Source organism: Ptychodera flava, chromosome 11 (assembly GCF_041260155.1).
Source record: "Ptychodera flava strain L36383 chromosome 11, AS_Pfla_20210202, whole genome shotgun sequence".
Classification (NCBI taxonomy): Eukaryota; Metazoa; Hemichordata; class Enteropneusta; family Ptychoderidae; genus Ptychodera; species Ptychodera flava.
In genome coordinates this window covers 16,714,417-16,740,076 of record NC_091938.1, presented here as the reverse complement: position 1 = coordinate 16,740,076, position 25,660 = coordinate 16,714,417, and the positions used below count along the sequence as shown (strand labels likewise).

General features: G+C 35.9%; 1 protein-coding gene across 17 annotated transcripts in view; it reads right to left on the bottom strand.

Moving 5' to 3' along the window:
- LOC139143659 (dual specificity calcium/calmodulin-dependent 3',5'-cyclic nucleotide phosphodiesterase 1A-like) overlaps positions 1 to 25,660 on the bottom strand; it is a 280,905-nt gene that overhangs the window by 58,608 nt on the left and 196,637 nt on the right. For all 17 annotated transcript variants that reach the window (XM_070714153.1, XM_070714154.1, XM_070714155.1 and 14 more), the window contains exon 2: positions 227 to 289. In XM_070714153.1, coding sequence (XP_070570254.1) covers positions 227 to 289 — 63 coding nt within the window. The remainder of the gene's footprint in view (positions 1 to 226; positions 290 to 25,660) is intronic.

The window sequence follows — 25,660 nt, the reverse complement described above, 5'->3', positions numbered from 1 at the left end:
CTAGGGTTACAAGAAGTAGCACAATTCTGTGGCTTGCAGAGGCCAAATACTTCAGTTTCACGTGACAAGCACAGTCAGGGCAAATCACTCAAAGCTGGAATTTCAAAGTGTACTTCAAAGTGCTAACAATACGGACTTTAGTAATGCACAGTATTTTCACAGCTATATCTTACGCTGTCAATAGACCACTCTCTGCGATGCGATAAATTTTGAAAATACAGCTTACTTGACAAATGTCCATTTCTGGAATAGACGGCCGAATCATCCTTCGCTGCTCTTTCATTGGCAACTGGAAATAAACACAGTGAAAGGGAAAAAAAAAAAAAACACCATTTGAGTTATGGGTAGAATTTCACATTTTGACAGCTCAGGAATGTAAGAAAAGTTTGAAATGTCTCCGATGGGCAATTACTGATATCACTTACATTTTATTTTGAATAAACACAGTGCAGAGATCAGCGAAATGTCATTAGTCAGTCACTCAGTTACAACATATCCATGAAAATATTTATATAACACATCCAGACGACACTTGACTCACAATTGTTATTTATAGGTGTTGCAAAACAGAGGAATATTTTTTTAACTTCGTACGGCCGTAAAGTTAATGGAATGCTTTATTTCCTCTGGTATATGGCATAACATATTATGGAAATGCTCTGGGCCACTGTACGCTGGTCGTAAAGTATTTTTATGGGCACTGCTAACATGAAAGCCATTCTGACTTTCTAAGCCCCACTTTGTTGATTTACTTTTGATCATTCTGTTTTTGGCTTTTTCCTCATACTTTAAATATTACTACATTGCACATTCCATCTGAAGCAGTTTTCGATATCTGGCCTTCGAATCTAAGAGCAGGTCTAGACATGTTTTGAAATAAGCTGATTAATTTAGACATTAGTGTCATAATAACGTATATTAAAAGATTAGTAAACCAAAATTTAGTTAAGCTATTACCGGTAAAGTTTGTTTAGGTGACGAATTGTGGAGGCGGCCCAGGATATGTTCCCATTCACATACCATAAGGAAATACAAGAGGTTGGTCATGAATTTTTCTTATTTTAACGGGGTGAAATCCATTAAAACACAGTAAAATTCGGCAAAGTCATGCACACTTTTGAAGAATGCTTAAAAATGCTTCAGGTTGGAGGGTTTAAATAGGGTCGTCAGCTTCCCTGTAATTTTTATTTTGCCTTCACGTAAAGAGCGTTCAGTAAAAAACGAGAAAAAGAAGCATTATTTATGAACATAGCAGAAGTACCAAATGATGAGAAGCCTGGTAGATGACTGACAGTAGCGCTAGATTCCTGCACTCACACAGGTGAGAGGTGGAGGGCTTGGAATAGCTGTCTGTCTGTCTGAATAGCTGAGATCGTTTGCCAGAACTGAGATAGACAGTCCCATAGATCTACAAAGATGCCAACATCACTGTGAGATTTCTGACGCAGAGGCCGTGTGCTCAGCTGAAGAATGTGAGCAGACAGGCTCCAGGGCTCGTTGCCATGGATAAGAGGCTGTTGCCATGGCTAAGAGGGTGTTGGCATGACTGGGATTGTGCGCCAAGGAGCTAATGAAAGCCACTCTATGACACTTCTTATGGTTTTTCAGGAAACAAAATATTCAGCCCTTTTTTGAGTATGAAATTGACTTCATTCTTACCCAATGCCACTGAACTGCCTAATTTCTAAGCGTGTAATTTTCAACAGGAAACTGGCGTCCACTTTCAATAGAAACTGATTAAAACTGGAGTCTAATTTTAACGCGCACAAACTAAAAATTATTTCTCCAATTTGCCTTTTCCCCCATCACATTGCACTGTGAAAGGTTAATCTAGAAATAAACAGGAAAAGGTCAACGTGTGAACTGACATAGCGTACAAAAAATTAAATTACAAAATGTGTCATTACATTCTAACATTGTTTAGTACAGTACTGGTATTGGAAACTTTATTTTTCTGTCAGTTACTTTCAAGTTTATATTTTTTTTTAACATGATGTCAAAATTAGCGATTTTCTGACTATACTGGTATAATTTTAGTTTGAACCAATGGGAAAAACCTGATGCGCCATTTTCAGTGGATGTGAATGTTGAGCAGAAAGTACTTGTATTTTAGACTATCTCACAGCCCATTACTGGCTATACGCACTATAGTGTTGCCTGGTTCAGCAAGCTGACAAAGTCAATGAGGCTGTACCAGCCAGCTTACTGAGCTAGGCTACACTAGTCACAGTGTGTAGCCAGTGAGGTGCTGAGAGAGAGTCTTACATCTTAAAATATTTAGCCCACTTTTCAGGAAAAGAGTACATTCATTGTCTTAATTGTGAAACTGACAATTTCATCTGAAATACAGTTGATTCCCAATAACATACAGTAGCACTATGAATAATATACAAAAATAAATAAAAATTGTCTGAAATAAGCATTCAGCTGGATTGACCATTGTCAATTCCATTACAATACATATTATAAAGAAAAGTACAACAATCACACACTGGTAGATAGAGAGGGCTCTGACCATAAGCAGCAGCATGTGTAAGCAACTGTATTATACCCTTCCCACCACCATGGTTTGGCCCAAACCTATTGTTATAAATGGTGATTTTTGGACCTGTTAACAGGGGCTGAACAGGTAAACCCCAGCACAAAACAGACAAAAATTTGTCAAAATTTCTGTCAGGAGCAGCAAGAGTGATGCATGCGAAGCTATATTTGTTGTCAAAAGTACTTTCACACGAATCAGTTGAGAAATGATCGAGTTCTGAAAACCCAATACAGATATATTGGGGAGATCTTTACATGACATGTACATCATAAACATCATTGAATACTGGGTGTAAATTGCTCACCAACACTCAAACTGTACGGGGAAAAACATATTAAATTGAAATCCCTGAATGAAATAAACACTGGCACCTATTTAAATCCGTGTAACACCACTCTTTTCAATAGCATACATGTAGCAAATAACCTTGATGTTTTGAGTATATTGTCTTTGATTTAAATCACCCCACTTGACACACATGTCACAAAAACCACGGCAACATGACAAAAAATTCCATCACAGCGAGAGAAGCATTTATCTCACTTTGACATTAGCATACACCTAGACTTCGTATCTTCCTGTTAGAAAATGCAGACGTGTCCTGGGTAAATGAGATGCCCCAAGCAAGGCCATACTCTGACATGCATACTCTGATATCACAAAAGGGGGGAGGAGAGTTAACTGTGGATATCTACATGTAAATTCAAGGCGTATGGCGATGTCTTAAGTTTACAGGGCTTGACGGCAAAAGACATTGGATAATCTCTGTTTTTCATATGTAAGTCCCAAAGTCCAAGTTGTCAAGCTATCATCCCTATTTTCCAGTATCCATACACGGTATTGCAACAGTGAGATTTAGCCACATTGTATTTGTAAAAGGTTTGTTAGACTCCATCATGTACCTAGTATATTGACAAAGTCTACTGCAAACTCCAGATGATTGAACATTGAGATAGACAAATCTTGAAGAGAGAGTTTTCTAAGATTTATTTTTATCAGGAGTGGAGAGTGATTATGCATATTTGTCATCAAAATTCAATTCTTCATTTCAGTTGTGTTTTGCGACATGTCTGAAATTCTTTTCACAATTTTTGTTCATCGTATCGTACTCTTCCTGACCTTCAACTCTCAAATATTCTACAACTTCATGACGAGTCACGTTGTCGCTGTGATACTGTGAAAGTTTTTGCATGCAGGATACTGGAGTCAATGCATAATTATAGCATTTGGTTGCTTCTGATGGATGATACAAATTTTGCAAGAAATTGAAATGATTTTAAAACAATGGAATAGCTTAAATCAAAGAACAAAATTTACTTTCACTGTGTGAGAATGAGAGTTTGATAAAAATTTACTAGCAGTGAAAGCAATGTGGATATTAATATGATCCAATGGTTTCAGACATGCTATGGAGAAATCTAGTTAAAGCAGGATGAAACTGATAAATAATCCATATCAGGGGTTGATTTTTCCTGGAAACTCATAGTAGTCATAGCCTGCCTTGAAACACCTGCATATGGACCATATTGTAGGTCAGATCTGCCTGTGGTTGTAACACATTGTGTTTGTTGTGCAGAAGCCTTGAGCTCAGAGGAACACCTGCTCGGCTACCGAGTGATACAAAAGAAACCAAATCACCGATCGGGCAACTGACATATCACGTACGCTGCAGCATGGTGTCATGTTAGCCTACATGTACTTTATTCACCTTCTTATCCTCCGATCCTCCGTCAGTTCAGCCCACCTGAACCATCACAAGTGTACTGGGAATATATTATACATGTTGCAGGGAAATCTAGGTTTAGTAGGCATGGAGTTCTTTCATCAGGAACGGCTTGATAATACCTGCCCCTGATCATCTTTTGCATGAACATAATCTCAAGTGAGACCACTTGTAACTTTTGCTAGGTCTCTTCTTTATCACTGCAAAATGTCAAAGTACTCGTTTTCGTCGAGGTGTTGGGTGATTGTGTGTGGTCTTTGATGTAGATATTGGAGAGCTGACTTTCACCGTGAGCACTCTTGATAAACTGACACAATTAGAAATTTTATCAGCAGTTTGATAACCGCTATGGAAAATCCGTTTTGATTGGTTGGTTGCAGGTCTGTGTAGACAGCTCTGTACTGTTTATCTAGGGCTCTGACCTGCCTTGTAGAGAGCTGCCGGTTTATATAGGGTGTCAACAAAGTCTTTGCAACTGATTTAACCCTAAATATGCCACCATGGTTTTGCAAAAACCAATTGTTATCAATTTTTCAGGAAGAAACATGTAGGAATTTTTTAGTTTTCTTTCCAAAAGTGCTTTTCCTACAGCAAAACAGAATGTTTTGTGTAATATGTATGTCACAGGTACTTTCATGTGATGAATATATCATTGTGAACACCCCAGCCCCTACAAGAAAACCAAAAAACCCATAAAAACAGTAACTATATAATACAAGTTAAAGCTCCAATCAAAGGCAGGCAAGTTTCACATTAAAGGGCCAGTATAGCAATAACTTTTGATGATTTTTTCACTGTTTTTACCTTGTATGTCAATGGAAAATTCTGGACTAATCCCAAAGGACGTTGAAACACCAACTGTTTGTCAACACAGCCTCTATACATGCATAATGCACTGTCATTGTTTTATACTCTGCAACAGAATTCACTCGTCAATAATCACACTGCAGTGTATTCATGTAAAAATTGAGTCGACATGCTGAATACTGTGTATCTCAACTTGCTTTGGGAAGTAGAATAGGAAACTGTAGTTGACATCAAAAACTAAAAAGTTCCTAAAAATCATCAAAGGTTAAAGATACTGACCCTTTTACACTTCAGCATAGTACATATCGAGGCACAATACATTGAAAATTTGATACTTCAATTTCCACAACAAAAAATATTTGAAGATGTATTACATCATATAGTCATCACTGGATGCTTCAAATTTCCATTTTTAAATTAATCGCTGTAAAACAGTTTGCAAAAATTTAATACCAGATTCACCCTCCGGTGCAAGACAACTCTTGCGAAAACATCTTTCGAAATTGATATCCCTCCAAATCTCTCGTAAAATGAAGAACTACCTTTTTCTCCGATAAATAAATAATTTAGCAGTGCAAGGGTTTCATACACACATCACTGAAGAAATCATCTGACTATCCTGTTACTTTTCTCTTTCATGGCTACACACACATAAATTTTCATTCCGAACATAAGAAAGTCATTTCCCGAGACACAATAAATATTGTTGATGCAGCGATGAAGGATACGGCTCCATCAATCCCCGCGTGCAGAAACCACTTTCCTTGTTTGAATACACTGACAGATTGGCCCTTTTATGCTGAAGTACGGTATTTACTGAGCAAAAGATGAGCCTATTAACCTTTGTCTGCATGCGTGCATCCGTCAAATTGCGGTAATTTTTACATAGATTACTGGTTCAGAAATGTCTTTATTCGAGTCTTCATACTCAGTTTACAAACACATTTGAGTCACATATGAGTTTGATAATCGCATTTGGCAAATTTTTTTTGCAGCAGCTGTCACAAAAGCTTATCAAAAGCATTTTTTGATTTATTATATTTAAGACTTATTTTTTATATACGTCTGAGTCCGTCTTAGCTGTGCAAAAAATATTATGGGATATTTGTGGAAAGCTCCTGGAAGGATATGGGGCCAAGTAATTGGTTGGTTAAATTTGGTTAGCGACGACCTTGCAACTGTGGAATTGTGTGTGCGTCACTGGGGAACTACAGATCTCATTTATTATTCAGAAATACCTGAGTTAGAGCAGACTTAAATTTCTGTCAAAGTGCCAGGTGCGTGCTAATCTTGCATGCAAGTTATATGTATACTCATACATGTATGGTCTGTTAAAGACACCAACCTATGGTGCCATATGTTAGACTGTTAAAGACTACCCTATAAATTCTATTTTAGGTCGTTACTCCAAAATTCATTGCCTTTCTCTTTTTTTCCTTTTTTGACGGCATTCTCCATCCCAGAACTACATGGCTTATCTTATATGTACCTCACTGCTATCAAATCTGACTTCAAAAGTGTCATGTCACTTCACAAACAGAACCTAAATGAAACTAGATTTATCAGAAGTAAAACAGCAAAAAATACTGTCTCAGCCCTTTCACCTCAATGGTTTGACCAAAACCCATTTATTGCCAGTGGTGACTTGTGGACTTATTTGAGGTTTAAACAATATTTTGGCACAAATCATTTGGAATGTCTATCTATTCACTACCCAACAGTGTAACATGTTCTTTTTCTGTGCATACTGTACCTGTATTTTTCTGTGTACGATGAGCTTGTATTGACTTTTTTCACAATTCCATATTGTTATGAGTAATCTGACAGAACATTAGTAAAGACACACTGAATCATGAAGGCGTATGATTGACTTGTCTTTTGGTAGTGTCCTAAATAGTAAAACTTGATAATTAGAACCTGAGATAGAGAAATGTGCCTTTAACATATAACCAATCAATCGTCATTCAACATTGGATTAAATTGCTGCAGCTTTGTGACACCTATATGCAAAACAAACAATAATCTTTCAAGGCTTTAATAACAACATTTTTATGTTCAAAGCAAACTGAGAAGTCAGGGATGTTTTCCGTAACACTTACGAGTCAGACCTATCGATGTCTCTGCTCTGAAATCAGTCGATAACCTTTCCTCTTGCAGCAGATAAAGCAGACAAGCTCGATTCGATGGCACTCTCAGCATTTTATTGAATTTTAAATCAATGGACTGTGATATTTGCCTCTGTTCAAGTTCTTCTGTGTAAGTGTCGATGTTTATAGCAAAGAAAGATCGACGAGCTACATACCCAAATAGCATTTACCTGTTCATTCCTAATTCCCAGTATACAGGTCCACAATCACCATTTATAACAATCAGTTTGGGCCAAACCATCATGGTGAAAGGGGTAAGTTTTGGTGTTCTATTCTTGAGTGAATGCTTGGCAATATCCCTATGACACAAGTTTTGCGATGAAATCAATGAACACCTCCTTTGCAAAAATATTTTGCTTGTTATACAGGACACTGAATGACAGACAGTGCTGTATCATCAATATTTAGATTACACCATTGCATTGTTCATCTACAGTATTATTGTGCTACAGCTCAGTTAGCTGTAATTTGTGATATATTGTGCATCTTCTTTGCTCTCTCTGTAAACTGCAATTTCTTGATCTAATCATAATATCAAGTGAAAATCACACGTTCAACTTGTTCAAACAGACTGTAATGTATGTATTAACATATGTAACATTATCGTTGACAACCTAATTTTGGTCCAACCAGAATTCATTTACCAAAAAGTGACGTACACACTACGTATTGTGCACATAGTGCAATATGTTGGCTGGACTTCTAGAATTATTTTGTAAATTTGGACGTGCAAGGGAAGAGTCAGTAAGAAAATGGCATTGTGTCTTAGGAGGGAAAAATGAAAATACTGTAAGAACTTGAAGTTATTGACCTTTCATATTTTACATTGAAATCAAAATCTGTTCTGCATGGCACCAGGTTTTTAGACCACAATGGTCAGTATGTCTGCATCAAGTATCACAATTTCAAAAATAAAACATTGAACAGCTCCAAATCTTTCTCTCAATTTAATTTTTTAGAGTTTACAGTAAGATTTCTTAAAAAACGTTAATAAGTTTGGTAGTTATGTCATGGTATTTGCATTAAACCTTTGAATGCCAAGGACGATTTTTGCTGCCTTTATAGAATATAACACACAAAAAAAAATTTTCAGATCTACTTGTTGGACATTTTTTCAGATTTTTCCCAAAAATTTAGTCAAAAACTGAAGCCAGTAAAAAATTATGTCCTTTGGGTTCAAAATTATTAAAATAATGACAGAAAAATTCATAAAAATTGGTAAGATGTTGCCCTGATATTTTGGTGGGAAAAATTACAGTGCTCAAGGGGTTAATATTGACAGGTTTCCAAAAACAGAATATCCTCTACAAAAAAAATCGACAATTGTAAGAGGAAATTAAAAAATTTCGCTCACTATTTGCATCAATGATTTGGGGGTTTTTTGAAGCATGGGATTACCGCAGCAAAAGCGATGATTTACGCGATTAATTCCACGAATGGTTTGCGCTATTAATTCTACGAGTACATCAGTCGTTTGACATTTAAATCAACGGATTACTGCCATTGAAGTAGTTCTGTTTTACTACATAGCCACGTTGATGGCAATTTCAAAATGTAGCTCAGCTGTAGCATCCTTGTCCTGCACCTATCATGATGGACTATTTCTCCCAGAAAATGAATGATTGCGATCTAGATTTTTGATATTTGCTTCAAATTCTGCCAACCAAATGCTAATCTATGAGTTCCAGACTTGAACAAAGATAATTGAAGAGATCAGTATTCCAAGATATTATCAATCTAAACAATTAAAAATCCCTGATTCACACATAGAAAGAGATAGAAAAGATATCGCATTCAAGATTTATACCCAAAATCTTCCTGATTTTTTAGCAAATGGCAATCATGTTTTTATTAAGTGTCTTCCTTGGATTTAGAAAATCAAAAGTTTGGCTTTGGAACAAATTTCCTTTTATTGTATAGTCACACAAATCAAGTTGAGCTAGAATCCCGACTTAAGTTATAGAATTGACAAAAAACATTGAATTCTACTTTGTGTCTTTACGTCATTGAATCAACAATAATAATCACTTTATAATAAATATGTCGACCTCTGAATTCTAGGAGTGCACCGTAAAGTCCACCAGGCGATGGTTGATGTGCTGCCATACCAATGGCTGAAATAGCTACAGACATTTATAAATAACCAAGGTGAATACCATATATGTCGACTGTCCTTTCCCAGGCATTACATTTGTCTGTCACCCCAAAAATACTACTTTGCTGATTTTCCTGATCACTAATTACACGCAGTCACAGCATGACTGTGAAAGTCTTTTCCAAATCTAGCAACAGGTTTATGGCAGTTGCTGTGCAACTGTCTATGGGGAGGTCTTTGATCACGATTTCACTGTGCATGAACTCTAGTCATGTACTTTGCAGCACTGAATCAAATGCTAATTCATTCTAATTTCTAATGAAGACCATTTCTACTTGAATTTTATATATATATATATATATATATATATATATATATATATATATATATATATATATATATATATATATATATATATATATATATATATTTATATATATATATATATATATATATATATGGTAATATCAGGACCTATGAAAGTGTTTCCTTTAAAACTGTGGTAATTGAAATAATCATAAAATTACCAAACTGTTACATGTTACAATCACTTTTGAATGAGACTGGCATTTTGTAATGTTTGTGTCTGGATGGTATTTAAAAAACAATTGTACTACACTGTTTGCAGAAATTCACAGTCTTGATGAAGAAATTACGGTAGGTTGCATGAATTTCAATGAAGCTGGGTGGGCCAAGGTGTCATGTTATCTCAGAGAGGCATTGCACACATGCATGCAAGGCCCTACACCTATCATGTGTATAAAACTAATAAAATTGTAATTAACAAACACAACATTAACCCTTTGAGAACTGTAATTTTTTCCATCAAATTTTTAATGAAACATTTTACCAATTTTCATGAATTTCCCTGCATATTCTTCAATAATTTTGGACCAAATGGACAACACTTTTCAATGGTTGCAGTTTTTTATCAAATTTTGGACAAAATCTGAAATAAATACCTGATTTATGTTTTATAAAGGGGACAAAAATTGACTTTGGCACTCAAAGTTTTAAAGGGGAAACTTGAATGCCAATGTAGTTCTAGTCTCCTGGGCCTTGTTGAAAAGAAATTATTCCAGCCCTGCTGCTTTCGTCAACCTCTTTGCAAATTTTGATGCTGGTGTACATTCAAATGCAAAGCATACCGTACATGATAGCCATGCTGGTTGTCATAATCTTGTATTGTGATCGAATCATGATAAATGGAAGCTGAGGGACGCACCATGCACACATTGAAGAGTTTGGGGTGGGAGTGAAGATAGTGGATACAGGCACTATTTCTCATTAATCACTCGTAATCTAGGGAGTCATTATGGTTGGGATTGCGTTTTCAGTACAAAGATAGAGGTCCCTGGGAAAACCCTTTCAGTTGGTATCCAAAGGATTGTATCTATTAATCTTCACTAGTGGTGGGAGCTTGGCAAGAGGGTGATTATAAAGAGTTGGGGAGGGGGGAAGGGGGGAGTTGCCGCATGAAAATTGCTGGAATTCATTTTTTTTCCTACATTTGCAAAACACCTTTGAAGTACTAAATGATGACAAAGTAGAAAGTTCAATGTAGAAGACCTTGCAGTTTGTGGAAAAAAGTTTCTGGGTCAATGCAAAAAATGTGCTATACCTCTGAAGGTGAATAATTTACACATTATCATTCTGAGCAACCCCTTCCCAAGGTCTAATGGTGCACTGCTAACATCTGACAGAACAGTCACATTACATCTAATATTCACAAAGGCATGATGTATATGGTACTTTTAAACAAGCATGTCGCTAATATTTTCACTTATTACTCCCTTTCACGTGATTGCCTGTCCACTCGTAAATTACTGCTAGCGATCATTACCGTTTGAAAATCACACACGTGTGTTGTGCAAAATTAAGTTCTGATGTCGGTACGGTATTTTTTATTAAACTAATCATTTTTGTTTAGTCTTAGATAAAACAGCAATGGTCAAGATTGGACATTTGTGTTAGCCTAGAGTCACATCATAAAGCCAGCTGTTGAGATGTAATTTCTTGCAGCAGGATTTATTACTTTCTTTGGCAAATAAAGGAATTTTCGACAAATTACATCGCCCAGGCAAGGGTGTCATTTGTGAAATATTGACAGAATTAATAGTGGAATAAAATTCATGAGCCAGCGCGGCATTTCATGGCAACAGCATTCGCATAGCTACGTTGCCTAATGGCATGTACACATGTGACGTGTGCTTGATGAGAACTTGAGCCCTGCGAGAAAGTTCGGCTGAAAATGGCAACGACTTGGCCCATAGGTTGTTGAACCTCGGTTTTGCTGAGGTAGGGCTATGGCAGAGGGATTTTAGTTTAGATACACAGCGTTTTTTTCCAATTGGATATATGTATATTAAATGGACATTATTGGTGCATGCACACAAAATATTACTTCTAATTCCATATTCCTTAAAGGGATACTTTCTGCAATTGTTGACAATATTATCATTGTTTTTGCTCTCTACGTGTATAACTATAACACTAACAGGCTATTTTTATCCATCTTCCTTAAGTATGTTGAAATACTGAGTATTTGCCTTGTAAAAATGATGCATAATTATATGCAATGTCATTTGTTGAAAATAAATTCAGTTGAAAACAATAATATTGGACATAATGTAGATGGTTCACATACAGGGCTGAGATGACAAGTTGAACACACTGCCGGTATACCGGTATGTGTACGTGATTCAAGGAGTAAATGGTGCAAAGAAACTCGATTTTACAAAATAACCGCATTAACATCAAAGTCACGACTAATGGAAATTTAAACACTTTGGGCAAGGCAAGGCACGGCAAGGCTAAAACCCTTTAAACACACCGCATCATGCAGTACGTGGCTTTTTGATCTAAATATCAGTGTACAGTCATTATGCATTGAAAATTCAATAGGCACGCTACCAAAACATCTCCCAATGCCAGTAACTCGAATGGCAATTCAAAGACAGCTGCTAGAACTGCCACGGGCAAATTCCCTTTCCATATATCGTTATCACAGGTCATTTCATTTGTGCACTGTCCAATAAACAATTTATTGTTCTATGAAGGTAACTTTGATGGAGCATATCATCAGGGCTTGACAAACACCTTTAACAAAATTGATAATATTAAAACGATGGCTTGTTTCTGTTCAGAAGAGATCCTTCGGTAGGGCATTCGTGATTAATTCGACTGTTCAAAGAAAACGGGTCATGTTTGATATGAAGGCCTTCAACTATTGTTGAACACCATGTTTTTCATGATAGCAAAGATGACTTACATGTATATTTTCACATCCTTCAGGAAAGAAAACTTGTCATGGTCACTTCAATTACTTTTAAAATCTCATTTTTGTACATGACACGCATTACACTTGAAGATAGGAACAAAATGCGGTACTATTATAGTGATAGCAGTGTGAACAAGGACGAAGTATTCTATACTTTTGCTTGAACTTTCCTCTAGAAATCTTTAGAGCAAATCCTTTTATTACCTAATAGGGGTCTTTCTGCGAATTTTGGTATCTGAGAAATTAATGTACTACAGAGAGAGTCATAAGTCTGAGGCCACTCATATGGCGAAATGACTAGCAAAACAGCCAGTCATTTGATGAAGTTGTAAACAGTTTGGTGATTAACTTGGCTGATAGCATGGGCACCAAAAATTGGAAATTGGGCTCCCCTGTTGCTACAGAAGGTTGTAAATGAGAGTTTACGATTGGCACCCTGTGCTCAAGATTGAGATAATATTACCATGCATAACACCAGTCCATATACAACTGTCTTGTCAAGACAACTTATTTGTCATATCTTCACATATAAACCAAAGGAAAAAAACTGGTGTTATTGTAACTTACACATGATTGTCTGTAGACCAAAATTATTTTTCTTGTATATAATGTTCGCCTTATCAGTGTCTCTCTTTAGGTTTATGAAAAACAGTGCAGCTGCCTGTCTGCATGGAATAGTGTTGTATGACACTAACAGCAGTGATCCCATAAAAGAGGGATTGCTTCAATAAACTAATTATTGAGTACAGGCTTTAATGTATACAAGTGGTATCTTTATTCTACAGCACTACAGGGGAGCTCCGATGTCCAATTTATAGTGGCCATGTTATCAGCCAAGTTAATCACCAAACTGTTTACAGCTTCATCAAATGACTGGCTGTTTTGCTAGTCATTTCGCCATATGAGTGGCCTCAGACTTATGACTCTCTCTGAGAAATTAATTACTTAAAATTTACCAATATTTGAAATTCAAAATGGCAGCTACAGTATCAGGTTCACTCCATTGATCAAAACTTTTACTTACTTTTATAGCTTCAAAGTGAGTCTACATGAATAGAAGACAAGCAAAGTATTGAAAGATTTGTCTCAAAAACTCTCCAAAATGCATTTTACATACCCCAATAGAAGCTACAACCTGAAACATCGATAGTTATCTGGTAGATGTAGAATATATTGGGTTTTTAGGCTTTAAAACCCCAATATTTGCAGATCTTAACACGCATAGCTACATGTAGGTTCTGAATTAACCCAACAGTCATGCGTTAGAGACACATTTATTCAGACCACACTGTGCAGTACAAGCTACAGATTACCGCTATGAAGTTTGATATGTTCAGTATTTCATCAATGGATATAAAACTCCCTCAGCTATGTTTTAGACATAAATGAACTGCATGATCCTAAACACACTCCAAGGGTTACACAGTTTCTATTTGGTAATCAGATACTCCAATATTTATGTCAATAAATTCCTGTTGAGAAATATTTGGACCAACATTTCTGACGGTACTTGATCACTGTTCATGATTTCTACGGTGCTTGTAACCCTCTCAAAGAACAGCACCTTTGCCATGTTGCAGTCTGGCAATCATATCTATATTACGTGCATAGGAAAACAAGTTAGAACAGATTGGTTTAGTTTCTGCTGAGCTTTTTGGATTTAGAGATTATTCATAAAAGACATGATAATCATATTTGGCAAATATGGAAAATGAAAACAACAGGTATACTGAGGTAGAGGTACATGTATTGATGACATTGCTTTTCAAAGGATAAGTAACTATTGAAAATACAATCAAGCATTTTCCGTTTTCCAAACATTATAAACCTAAAGCACACATAGAAAATAATCTCCAATGTGTTACTTGTGCTGTTGAGCTTTAGAATTGTAGCCCTTGTGTTCTATAGTGCAATTTCTTTGGTGTACACCGAAGCAAATGATTTTAGCTAAATCATCGTTTTCAACAATGTGTATAGACTAATTTTGAAAGAATGAGAAGTGATGGGTTACAATATGGCAAAACAATAACCTGGACAACACAGGTATTCAGAGATAAGAAATACAGAAATGCATTAAATTTTTTTATGATTTATCTGCTTACAATGGTGAGAAACAAATCCAACACGTACTTATTGATCAAAATATTTTGCATCTGATGTCATAAATGAAACATGTTATTATTGATCAAAAAACAATAAAAATTTTATAATTTTTTTTGTACACTGAATGAAGGCTATGGACAAGTACAAAATAAATGTTATAAAATTAGCAATTAAGGTATCAGTGAGTAACTATCAGAGTACCAGAAAAATGTTTTTCAGTCTTAATCTGTCCTCCTTGAATTCTAAGAGCTCGGTTTTTCCAATCCAGCCTTTTTTCTTATTTCACAACAGATGAGAAGACTCTTGAAGTAATAACTCTGCAACCTCATTTAGAGTTTTCGTACCATGGCAACCAAAGATGCACTTCAGGGAACACTATTAAATTACAAATTGACGTACATGTAAAACAGAGAATCAAATTTACTGCCATGGTTTCAAATGCCAACCTAAGTCTCACTTACTCCAATTGGAAAAATTTTTAAATAAAAAAAATTTAAAAGACAGGAAAAGAATGGTTTCCAAGACAACCTCAAGTAAAATCTCTCATCCTTCATCGCCATATCAACGGACATGAATCCTTCCATGTCTTAGAAAAGCCTTGCCTTTGAGAAACTGGGAAAGCTTTCAGACCCACAAAAGCGCGGGCAACCTGAGACGCATACGTCACAGTGAATAAGATCGTAATATTTCAAATGGAGTGGAAATAAATCGCCGTACAACGGGGGAGGAGATGGTGGCCCGTGAGAGGATATAGCTCGAACAATCTGAAACTACGGCGGTGTTAGGCTTAGCTGATGTATTAACTATTCACCAAAAGCTCGTATTATGATACTTGTCCGTATTCCGCGTAGACTGCAAAATTGATAGCTGTATCAATTTACACAGCTGCCTCGTCATCTTGAGAAACACACCCCTCATTGCAACAATGTAATATCCTAATAATATTTATCAATACAAGCCTCATTTTTCCTTAATATCTGAAATCTTTTGTTGGCGGTAATTCTAGTCAACAGAAAAACATATAGGTAATTCCTTTTAGTTACGACTAAATGCCTGTGATAATCATTAAACAAACACAATTTTCCCATTTGACGGACACACAATCCCAGCGGAATTTCTTCAATGTTATAGTGTGACGGTGATTGAGATGTCTTGAAAAGGGAAAAGAACGGGAGAAGACAGCATGTGAATTGGCCTGCTTTTAAAGTGTGACTTAAATACGGTGATATCATGATAAAATTGGCGGCATTAATGTCTGTGCTTTGTGTCTGAGAAATTACACACAGTTTACTGATGAAACTGCATGGGCATGGTTATTGTGAGAAGGCTATTATCAGTACAAATGTCATTCATGACACCAGAACATTGTCAGCAAAATATCTGTGTGCGTAATATTATTTCAGTCTCACAGGTGGCCAAGTCATGATCAGAAATTTTGTGTATACACAGTATAAATGACAAGTTATCATCAATGAGTTGATAACTACAGATAACAGAGATTGTATCAGCGCTTTCAGTGCATAAAAGGCACTAAATTTTTACTTCAGGAATTTTCATGCACTGAATTTAAACTGAATAACTTTTAAAAACCAACTATTTTCTATTCTCTAATTTGGGATTTTAAAGCCTATACACACTTTTACCCAAGCCCTAACTTTTCTATTTACGGTCTGTAACACGCTTAATTTTTCTACACTATTGAGGGCAGTTTATTTTTTATTTCAATGCTTATGAATCCAATTGTGTCTTTATGTCAAGGATATCAAAATTATCTTCATTTTCTACCTGACATTTCCACACATATAAATGAGGTTATATAGATTGAAGTTTTGAAAAAATTCAATCGATGAAATTATATTTTGTTGTGAGCAAGTTAAATGATGGAGTGGCTTGTACATTTTATATATTGACGTAAATCTACAACATAAAGTACAACTTTCCGAAGTAAAAAAGGTTACTTGAGGCTATCTACAATCCCCTTTGCACTTTTAATCAACCGACTAAAGCACAGAGATAGATTCTACCATAATATCCATCAGTGTTAATACTAATGGAGCAAATCATGGGAGTTCTTCAACAATGATGCTTGGCAGCTGTGACGTTAATTCTCTCATATGGTGTGTCTGTTTGTCATAAGTGTAGTATCTGAAACTATGCTAAACCTCGGAAATTGGTTTAATCCAGCAAGCTGTAGGACTCAGACTGTGATCTGAACATACGGTCTATATACGGTACATACATGTACCCTGAGTGTAAGAAGAATCAAGTTCACGGTCAAGTAGTTTCTGTGTATTTTTTCTTATCAGAAATAACTCTCTGTAAGACATTAATATTTGATAAGAATTTCAGGATGAAAGTCAAGTTCAGTCAAGCTGTCAATTAATGTTGGTCATGACTAAATAATATCTTGCTCATTAATGTTCATATTCATTCATTGATGTCCATTAATGCTGTCATCATAGCTCCATCATGTTCATTCTATTGTTGGTTTTTGTATACATTTTTCATGGATACTAATATTTTGCATCACTTTGCCTGTGTATTTGATTTCCTCTGGGGTGAAAACAGTCTTGGTTAACTGGTGCTTGAAGACATTTACACCAATTTACAAGCTGAATCTGTTCAGATATCCAAACTATGAAAATTATCACGCTTGACTATAACATATAATCATATTTTTCTGTTTACTGTTTGCTCTTCAACTAACGATCAGTGGACAGTGCCATCCTGACAATTCACGATCCTCGTAAGCCATCGCAGTATGGTACAAGCCATCCTCGCTAATCCAAAATCAATATTGTTGGACTTTAACTTTCGAAGAACAAATTGTCTTAAACAATTGCCGATAATTGAATAAAACAGACTTAACCGCATTACAGATGACTCTACAACACAGAAATCACAGCATACAATGTTAACGTCGGCTTCATAGGCATCTATCAACACTCCTGCAGCTTGCTGTATAATATGCGTTTAGTGGTAACATATGTTGATGTATACTGATTAATTACCTGGTTTTGCGTCATTGTGAGTAAAATGCATTGTATTAATCTGTTCAATTCGTCTGCTTGACATTTTCACAAATCTCCCTCCATCCTACAGACAGACGTATCATATCAAGGGGTTACAGATTTAGCAACAATACTCTCATAATCCTCTAGCTACCACAGTACGGTCCACAGAAAAACTGTTACACCATACTGCCTCAAAACAGACAGTTTGATAAAATTTGCTCAGACTTTTCTCAAGGAAACCATCCAACATTCTCTTTAACCCTTTGAGTGCTGTAACTTTTTCCCACCAAAATTTTGGTGCAACGTTAACAATTTTTATGAATTTTTGTGTAATTTTTTGACAATTTTAGACCAAATAGACATCACATTTCATTGGCAACAGTTCCTTATCAAAATTTTAGCAAAACTTTGAAAAAAAATTGACTGAGGGTATATTTTAGAATAACAATCAGCAGTCTCCATGTAAAGAGAAAAATATTACCTAAATGACAATTATCGGATTAAATCCAAACTCTATCTTCAGGGAAAAACTAAATTTTCAACTAAAAATTAAATTTTCAATTTCCACAAAAATGAGATGGAAACTTTACTTACTCTATAGGCTTTAAATGGTCTACCGGTAAATGCAGAGATCAGGAAAGTGATAAAAATTTTAGTGTCTTAAAACTGTCCTCAAGGTGCAGTCTACATTTACACACCTAAACCCGATATACAGGTAAGTTACGCTAGTCGTATGTTGTTGGGTTGCATACTACTGATGTCAACATGATTTGGAAGGTACTCTAGATCAAAAAAAACTGCTGTACATAAAGGAAGAATGGCAGGAAAGTGAATCAACGGTGCAGCTAAGCTTGCTTTTACTGACAGAAATTAGCCATGTATGCAGAGTCCTGAACTGGATATCCTGTGTTAACGAAGACAATATACTCCGCAAATATCCACAATTATGTACGGTCTCATAAAATCTCGCATTGTGGCATGTAGAATTATTATCGGTCTGCTGCACAAATTGACAAAAACTTCTTTTTATGGTCTCACAGAGAAAGGATATCTACTGGGCAACCTGTTGAGAGCGTGACACAGGACTCAGTAAATTGGATGATATAAGTGAAAATTGAAACGGTAATAAACTGCCCGGCATAAAAACTCCTGCGACGCCAGTGCTGTATAGCAATTACATGTAGGATATCAAACTGCCTGTACAGAGAGAGATGGGTTAATCTGGTACGGTATGGCTTCTGTCAAGCAATATCATCTGATAGATAGCTAAAAATTTAGTGGTTGAAGTCTGAAAAAAGGCAAAGTTCAGCTGTGTGTATAAAAATTCCGAAGTAACCAGTTCTGTAATAATTTTTGACATTTATATGCGTAACAGTGGTATTTGATATACAATATATTGACAAAGACAATTATTAATGTTTAAAGTGAAGAAACAAATGTCAAGACAAGTTATTAACCCTGAATGTACGCCATTCTCAAAACAATAAATCCAGCATGATGTCACAGTCAATCCACATTTCTTGATATTTGAATTTCAAAAAGGCTGCCGTAAAATGATTAGTTTTGATAGGATAAATTCAAAATTTTGCAAGTTTCATTGAAATCAAATAATAACACATTCCCAACTTTTCCAAAAAATCATCCACAAAACTTCTGGCAATGGTAGTACCTTTTAAGTTCCTTTGTAACGAACCAAAATATTTTTTTTTCATTTTACCTAGATTTAAAAGGAAGCAGCCATCAGAACTGCACCTGTGGGAGTTTCTTGTTCACAAAAATCTAGATATCGTGCACAAATTACATTGTTTGTGAACAAGAAACTCCCACATGCGCAGTTCTGACGGCTGTTTCCTTTTAAACAATGTAATTTGTGCACGATATCTAGATGCACCTCATCATCATAGCTGCAACATTTAAATTATACGATGAAGATTATGGCAGACATGTTTTAACTTTCCTCAATCACCATTGTACCTTGGATACAGTGTTAACATTGGTCGTATGGGTCCCATACGACCATTGAGCACAATTCCGATGACTGTATCCCTTTAACTATCAAGCATTTGACTCATAAAACTTTCACAGTACTTTTCTGACAAAAGTTATGGGAAAAGTCCCAAAGACATCAGATAGCAATATAATTGCTTACACTGCACCAATGGTACATATGTATCTGCACATGAAAAATATCAGAGCCAGCAGAGATTACAATCCAGTGATAGGAATTTCAGACGACTTTGTAAAAAGTCATTTTACCTTCCAAGATAAATCCAAATCCTTGCTTATCTTTATCTGTAAAGATTCTTGCTAAAATGAATGTTATCCCGCTATCGTATGCATCAAATATGCATCAAAATATTTTGGAAGACCATTTCATAAATATGTGATATGTGAACTGAGGCATGAAATATGCATGGTTGAGCTACAGCATAGAAAATGCTGACAGGACACAGAAATCACCCTGGTGACAAGAATATGTGTAGCATCGACTTACAAAATATAATCACAAAATTGACTTTTTTCTGTAAAAAGTTTGTGATCCTTTTTTTTCTATTATAAATTTGTGATCCTGTTTGCTAATTAAATACCACAAAAGATGCCACTATATTTGATAACATGTAAATTGGCTGAACTCCGGAATAAAACGTGGCATGTACTCTCTCACTGCTGCAGGGTTCTGCGGAAAACAGATGCTGAAAAAGTCATGTAACACCTGGTAACTGTCCAAATAGATAAATGCATGAATAGGAATAAACCATATTTCTGTGTACATTTGTGCATATGGTTTTGTTTCTCTGACTGATCCATTGGAATTCTGGGTTTCACATTATTACTTTTGACTTGGCAGTCATTAGTGATTGGAGTTTGACAATCATAATTCTTTCCTGATTTCTGACTTAGAGGCTCTACATAGTTAAGCACAAGGGGAAAAATTCAATTATTGTTGTTTTATTTTCATGCATGTGTAGGGCCAAGTGAAACATACATGTTTTGACATTACATGTCATACCGGTATGTTCGCCGTATCCTTTCTATGGGAATATGACATGCACAAAAACTCAAATATTTTTTGTGTACAACTGTCCGGTACACATTAGGGAAAGACTGCATTAACTTGCATGGTACCTGAAACCTGGGCCTTTGCCTGACCAACTAGGGTGACAAACAGAAGACTTTTAATCCCCCAAGGTGTGAATGTTCCATTGTTATGTTTATCTTATCTGGTTGGTGCCATTGCAGGAAAGGCAGGTCTGTGAAATTGATCCTCTGATAATTAAGTAGGGAAGTAGGGTATTCCTAAGTTAATGGAGATTTCCTGTTATGATATATGTATTCCGTATCCTTTCTATGGGAATATGACATGCACAAAGATTCAAATAAGTTTTGCGTACAACTGTCCAGTACATACATGTATTCACAATCAGTGTTTGAGATGGAAAAACTGATTAAAAAATGCACAGGTAACCAAAATAATGATACGGTTATATATAGAGATTTTTGACATTACTGACGTTAACCGCTTGGTCTTCTTACATTATCCTAATTATATTTCTTAACACTTCTATCATGCCGAATCTAAACTAAAGTAAGCTAGTCATCAGTACTGGTAGAAGTAAACAATTTCTAAAATCTACGAAAATAATACGATGAGAAAATGGTGATTTAGAAGTAATCTTCAGTGTTTGAAGTCCCAGGGCTTTTAGAGACTTCCCAGGATCATAATGAAAATCTAGAGAGCATTTTTAACATTGATGAAATGTGTTCTGCCAGGCTGAGAAATATGTCACTGAGCAGAAAATATGTCACTGAGCAGAGCTAACAAAAGATAGCCTACTGGAGTTCAATTTTCCTTTGAATATTCAATATCTGTCTGTTCTATTGAGTTAAAGACATTTGCAATAAGATTATATCAACAGATAGTAAATTTTAATACTTTTCATCCCAGAATTGTGTAGAATCTGACAAGCAATCTTTTGAAGCGTTTGAAATGACAATGTCAGGCGCAGAAAAGACTTGCAAATCCTGGTAAATTCAATACACTTCCCCAGAATTTTTGATCACTAAATACTGGTAAAAAATTAATTATGCACAAAAAGAAAGATTCTGTAATGAAAGATACAATACTAGACTCTGGAATGAAAGATACAATGCTATTCAGTGACAAAATAAAGGTGAAAAGAAAGGATGGGATATTGGCAAAACTGAGAAGAGATTTTTTCAGTTTCAATTTGTAGGTTGATTAAGTTTGTCTATCTGAACATACGAGCCTGCAATGGTGCTATCTTCAAGAAAATCTATACGATGAAAAGACTGCTGGTTTTGTGTGTATCAGCATATACGGTATCCACTTTCTATCAACTTCATCATTCCTCAGGATTCAGCAATAAATCATACTTCAGATATGATTTATTTTGACCCTTTTTCGGTAATAACATTGTGTAAAAGATGCAAAGACCATGGGTTCCTTCTCAGAATTTGTTGCGATTTTTCAGCCTCAGTGATATTGCTCCATGGCAAATTAGTTTGGCCGTGAATTCAATTTGTGGGTGTATTTGATTGCAAGCCGCTGCACCGACAGGCAATGCATTACATTGAGAATTCTCCGCACAAACTGGCAATGCTTACGGGGTATTACACACAGGGTTACTGCTAATAGGACTGTGTTGACTAACCACCCGTGGTACATGATTAGGCCTATTAGAAATTCAATGACTGCATGTCTGCGGGGTTTCTGTCTGTCTTTACGATAGGGTTTACAGCGTTCCGGGCAAGAGCTGAAAAACCAGGCAGGGTTGAATGTCAAGTACGATTCCATGATGACTTTGTGTTCTTAGGGTATATGCCTAGTTTGAGGGAAATGCACAAATTTCAACTGCACACTTGAGATTTGGGAATTCAATAACAGCGATGTCAAAGTGGCAGATTTTAATATTGATGGCAGACACATACATGCGCATGTTCTGTGTTCACTGCTATGCCTGAGATCTCAAAATTTCACCCCAAAGGATTTTAGTAGTGGCAAGCCATAAATATATAATGCCAATGCTCTTCCATAGTGGACAAATGTTAGGAAAGACATCTCATTATCCTACATTATTAATTGCCCTCACTAGCTGGCAAGTTCATGGTGCACTGACCACATCATTGAGGTCACTATGAACAAGGTACAGCTGTATTCCGGGAATGGGAGAAAAAGTCAGATTGGGATTCAAATTACTCAGCAAGTGCACAAGCAATCCTTCTTCTCAACGCTTTTTTAACACACGTACAACTGTGTTCATTATTTTCCTTGTGGATTTTCATTTACCATCCATTATTTCACTTGATTCAGATCTAAACAACCTGTGTGTTGTTGAAACATTACAATGTAATGAAGACGATGGTTGTGCAACCTTTTTTCTTCCAAGGCAAACGTTATTTCACATCAACTACATGTGAGTAGCATCTCCCAGGCTTGTGCAGTGTACCTGTTGATATATGTTGAATATCTGGGGTTTAACACGGTGTTAGAGACGCATTAAATCTGAAGTACCGTACATACAAGGGTAACATAGCCTTTATCCCAAAATGCTTTTTGAGAAATTAATTGACAACTGATTGCATTTGATAGCTAGTACTATGTTCCTGACTGAAAAAATAAAATCGATTAGTGAGCTCCATCATCCCCATCCAGGGACTTTAATCTTATATGACGGCTTTGAAGTATTTGAGAACCAACAATATTTGTGCTGCTTTTACATAATTTGCCTCACTTTTACATACAAGCTGCAAAGAAGCACTTGGACAGACAAGACAGGATGTGGACAGGATGCCTGGGTAAGTAACAACTGAAAATATCAGTACAAAGACACAGAGAAAAGAGAAATGAAACTGAACTGCTAATGACAAATAAGAATAGCACAAACATGGTACTGAAGCAATTGGTTGAATTTTTTGCAAAAATAGAAAAGTGACAAGTGGTATAATAGATTGCGGTAACAGAAAATGATAGGTAAGGTATTAAGGTATGACGACTGGACAAATAGACAGTGAACTTGGGAGGAAAAGATTTGACGCTTATTAAATAATGTATAGCAGTGACTCATGTCCAGAGTTACATTATGTTGTCTCTACATTAAAAGGTACAAGGTAAACCAGCTTGGGTTTATATATCGTACACATAACATTAATGTCCATAATTGCGGCATCAATCGTCTGAAAAGTTGATAGGATATGCGACTGAGATCAACAGACTCCAAGGTTTCTAAGTCACTAAATTTCAGTGCAAAAATAATTTTTCTGTGTTTTCCTGTTCAGATATTGCTGTTTTTGCAATGGACAAGGCCAAGTTTTAATACAGGAACAGACTGTTGAAAAAAAAGATTGCCGTTTTTCACTGAATTTTACATTTCAAAATTGTTGATTTTCACTGAATTTTATCCATTTGGTACCTCAACATGTCCTGCAGAAATAAATCTGAAAATACTCTGGACCCTACAGCACTGTTTGCTATTTTTGGCATTGACCACCCATAATTCCATTGACATAATTATCTGCAGTATCTTATGAAATATATTGTTACGGTATTTTCTTTCTGTTTTCTGAATTGATACTGTTCATTAAGTGGCAAAACAACAAACTCAAAATTGATGATACCTAACTTTACGCATTGTGGCAAGCAATGTTCCATCTTAACTTCAGCATACCGGTACTTATCAAACCAAATATATTCGCAAAACTTTAGTATAATTTTGATTTCCGCCTCCCGCATCACAACTGCATAACCCTGGCTAGTGCAGACAGATCTGATTTTTGGAATCTCCTCACTGTTGCCATCACCCACTGTTCCGTCGCCATTACCGATGCAGCTCTGCTCAGCGCAGGGGATAATGATGCCAATGACAAACATGACAGATAAATATAGAGTCACTCCCTGTGATCTGTCTCTGGCACTGGCATGGGGTGCCGGCAATGACGTCATGCTCTGCGAGGGGGCTTCAAAATTCTAATACCAAAAGCCAAGCTGTAGCTACGTGGGATTTCATTGCAAAAATAGATTGACAAGAGGGCATCTAGACTACTGGAAAGACTCTCCTATTTTCAATGGAAACCCTGTCACTTCTTTTTGATTCTAATATGGATACTGTTGGGGACTACCAGCATCTATTTGATCTGTTGCTGAGCAAGTCTATAAATAGGAACGTCCGTGACTAAGGAAACCTGATAACATCATGCAATCTTGATGAGAACCTGAGAGATAATTGCATGGAACTGCCGAAGAAAAGTTTATCTGGATTTGATTATTACAAAAAAAAAATCAAAATATAGGAAAACTAATATGATGTGTAAAAGATTCAAAACAGAGCAAAATTTAAACAAGCGACCTAGCGGCCGATATAGCTCCGCTGTGTTTATGTACAGAATAACAATTTTTGACACATGTTGATGAAGAAGGTGGAAATCTTTGATAACTCAATGCAGTGGCCAGAAAAATGTGGCTAAAATAAAGCTGCAAAAATACAAAATTGAAGATTTCATCATACTTTGAATATATCACATCCGATCATCCCTAAGAACATGTCAACCAAAGCTATCTGATGAGTAGTTTTTTGAGAATAAAATATTCTGACCAAAAATGGCAACAATTGCCCCCCAAAAATAAAAATTGCAGATTTCATCATAATTTCAAAATATCACACTTAGTTATACCAAATTTCAAAGCTGTTAGACCAGTACTTTTTGAGAAACGCATTTTTTGACCAAAAATGGGAAAAATTGCCCCAAAAATTCAAAATTGCAGATGTCATCATTATTTCAATAAATATCATTTAGTTCATCTATGGAAACCTGTATACCAAATTTCAAAGCTATCAGATAAGTAGTTTTGGAAATACACATTTTTTGACCAAAATGGCCCCAAAATACAAAATTACAGATTTCATCAGAAATTCAATATATATTACTAAGCT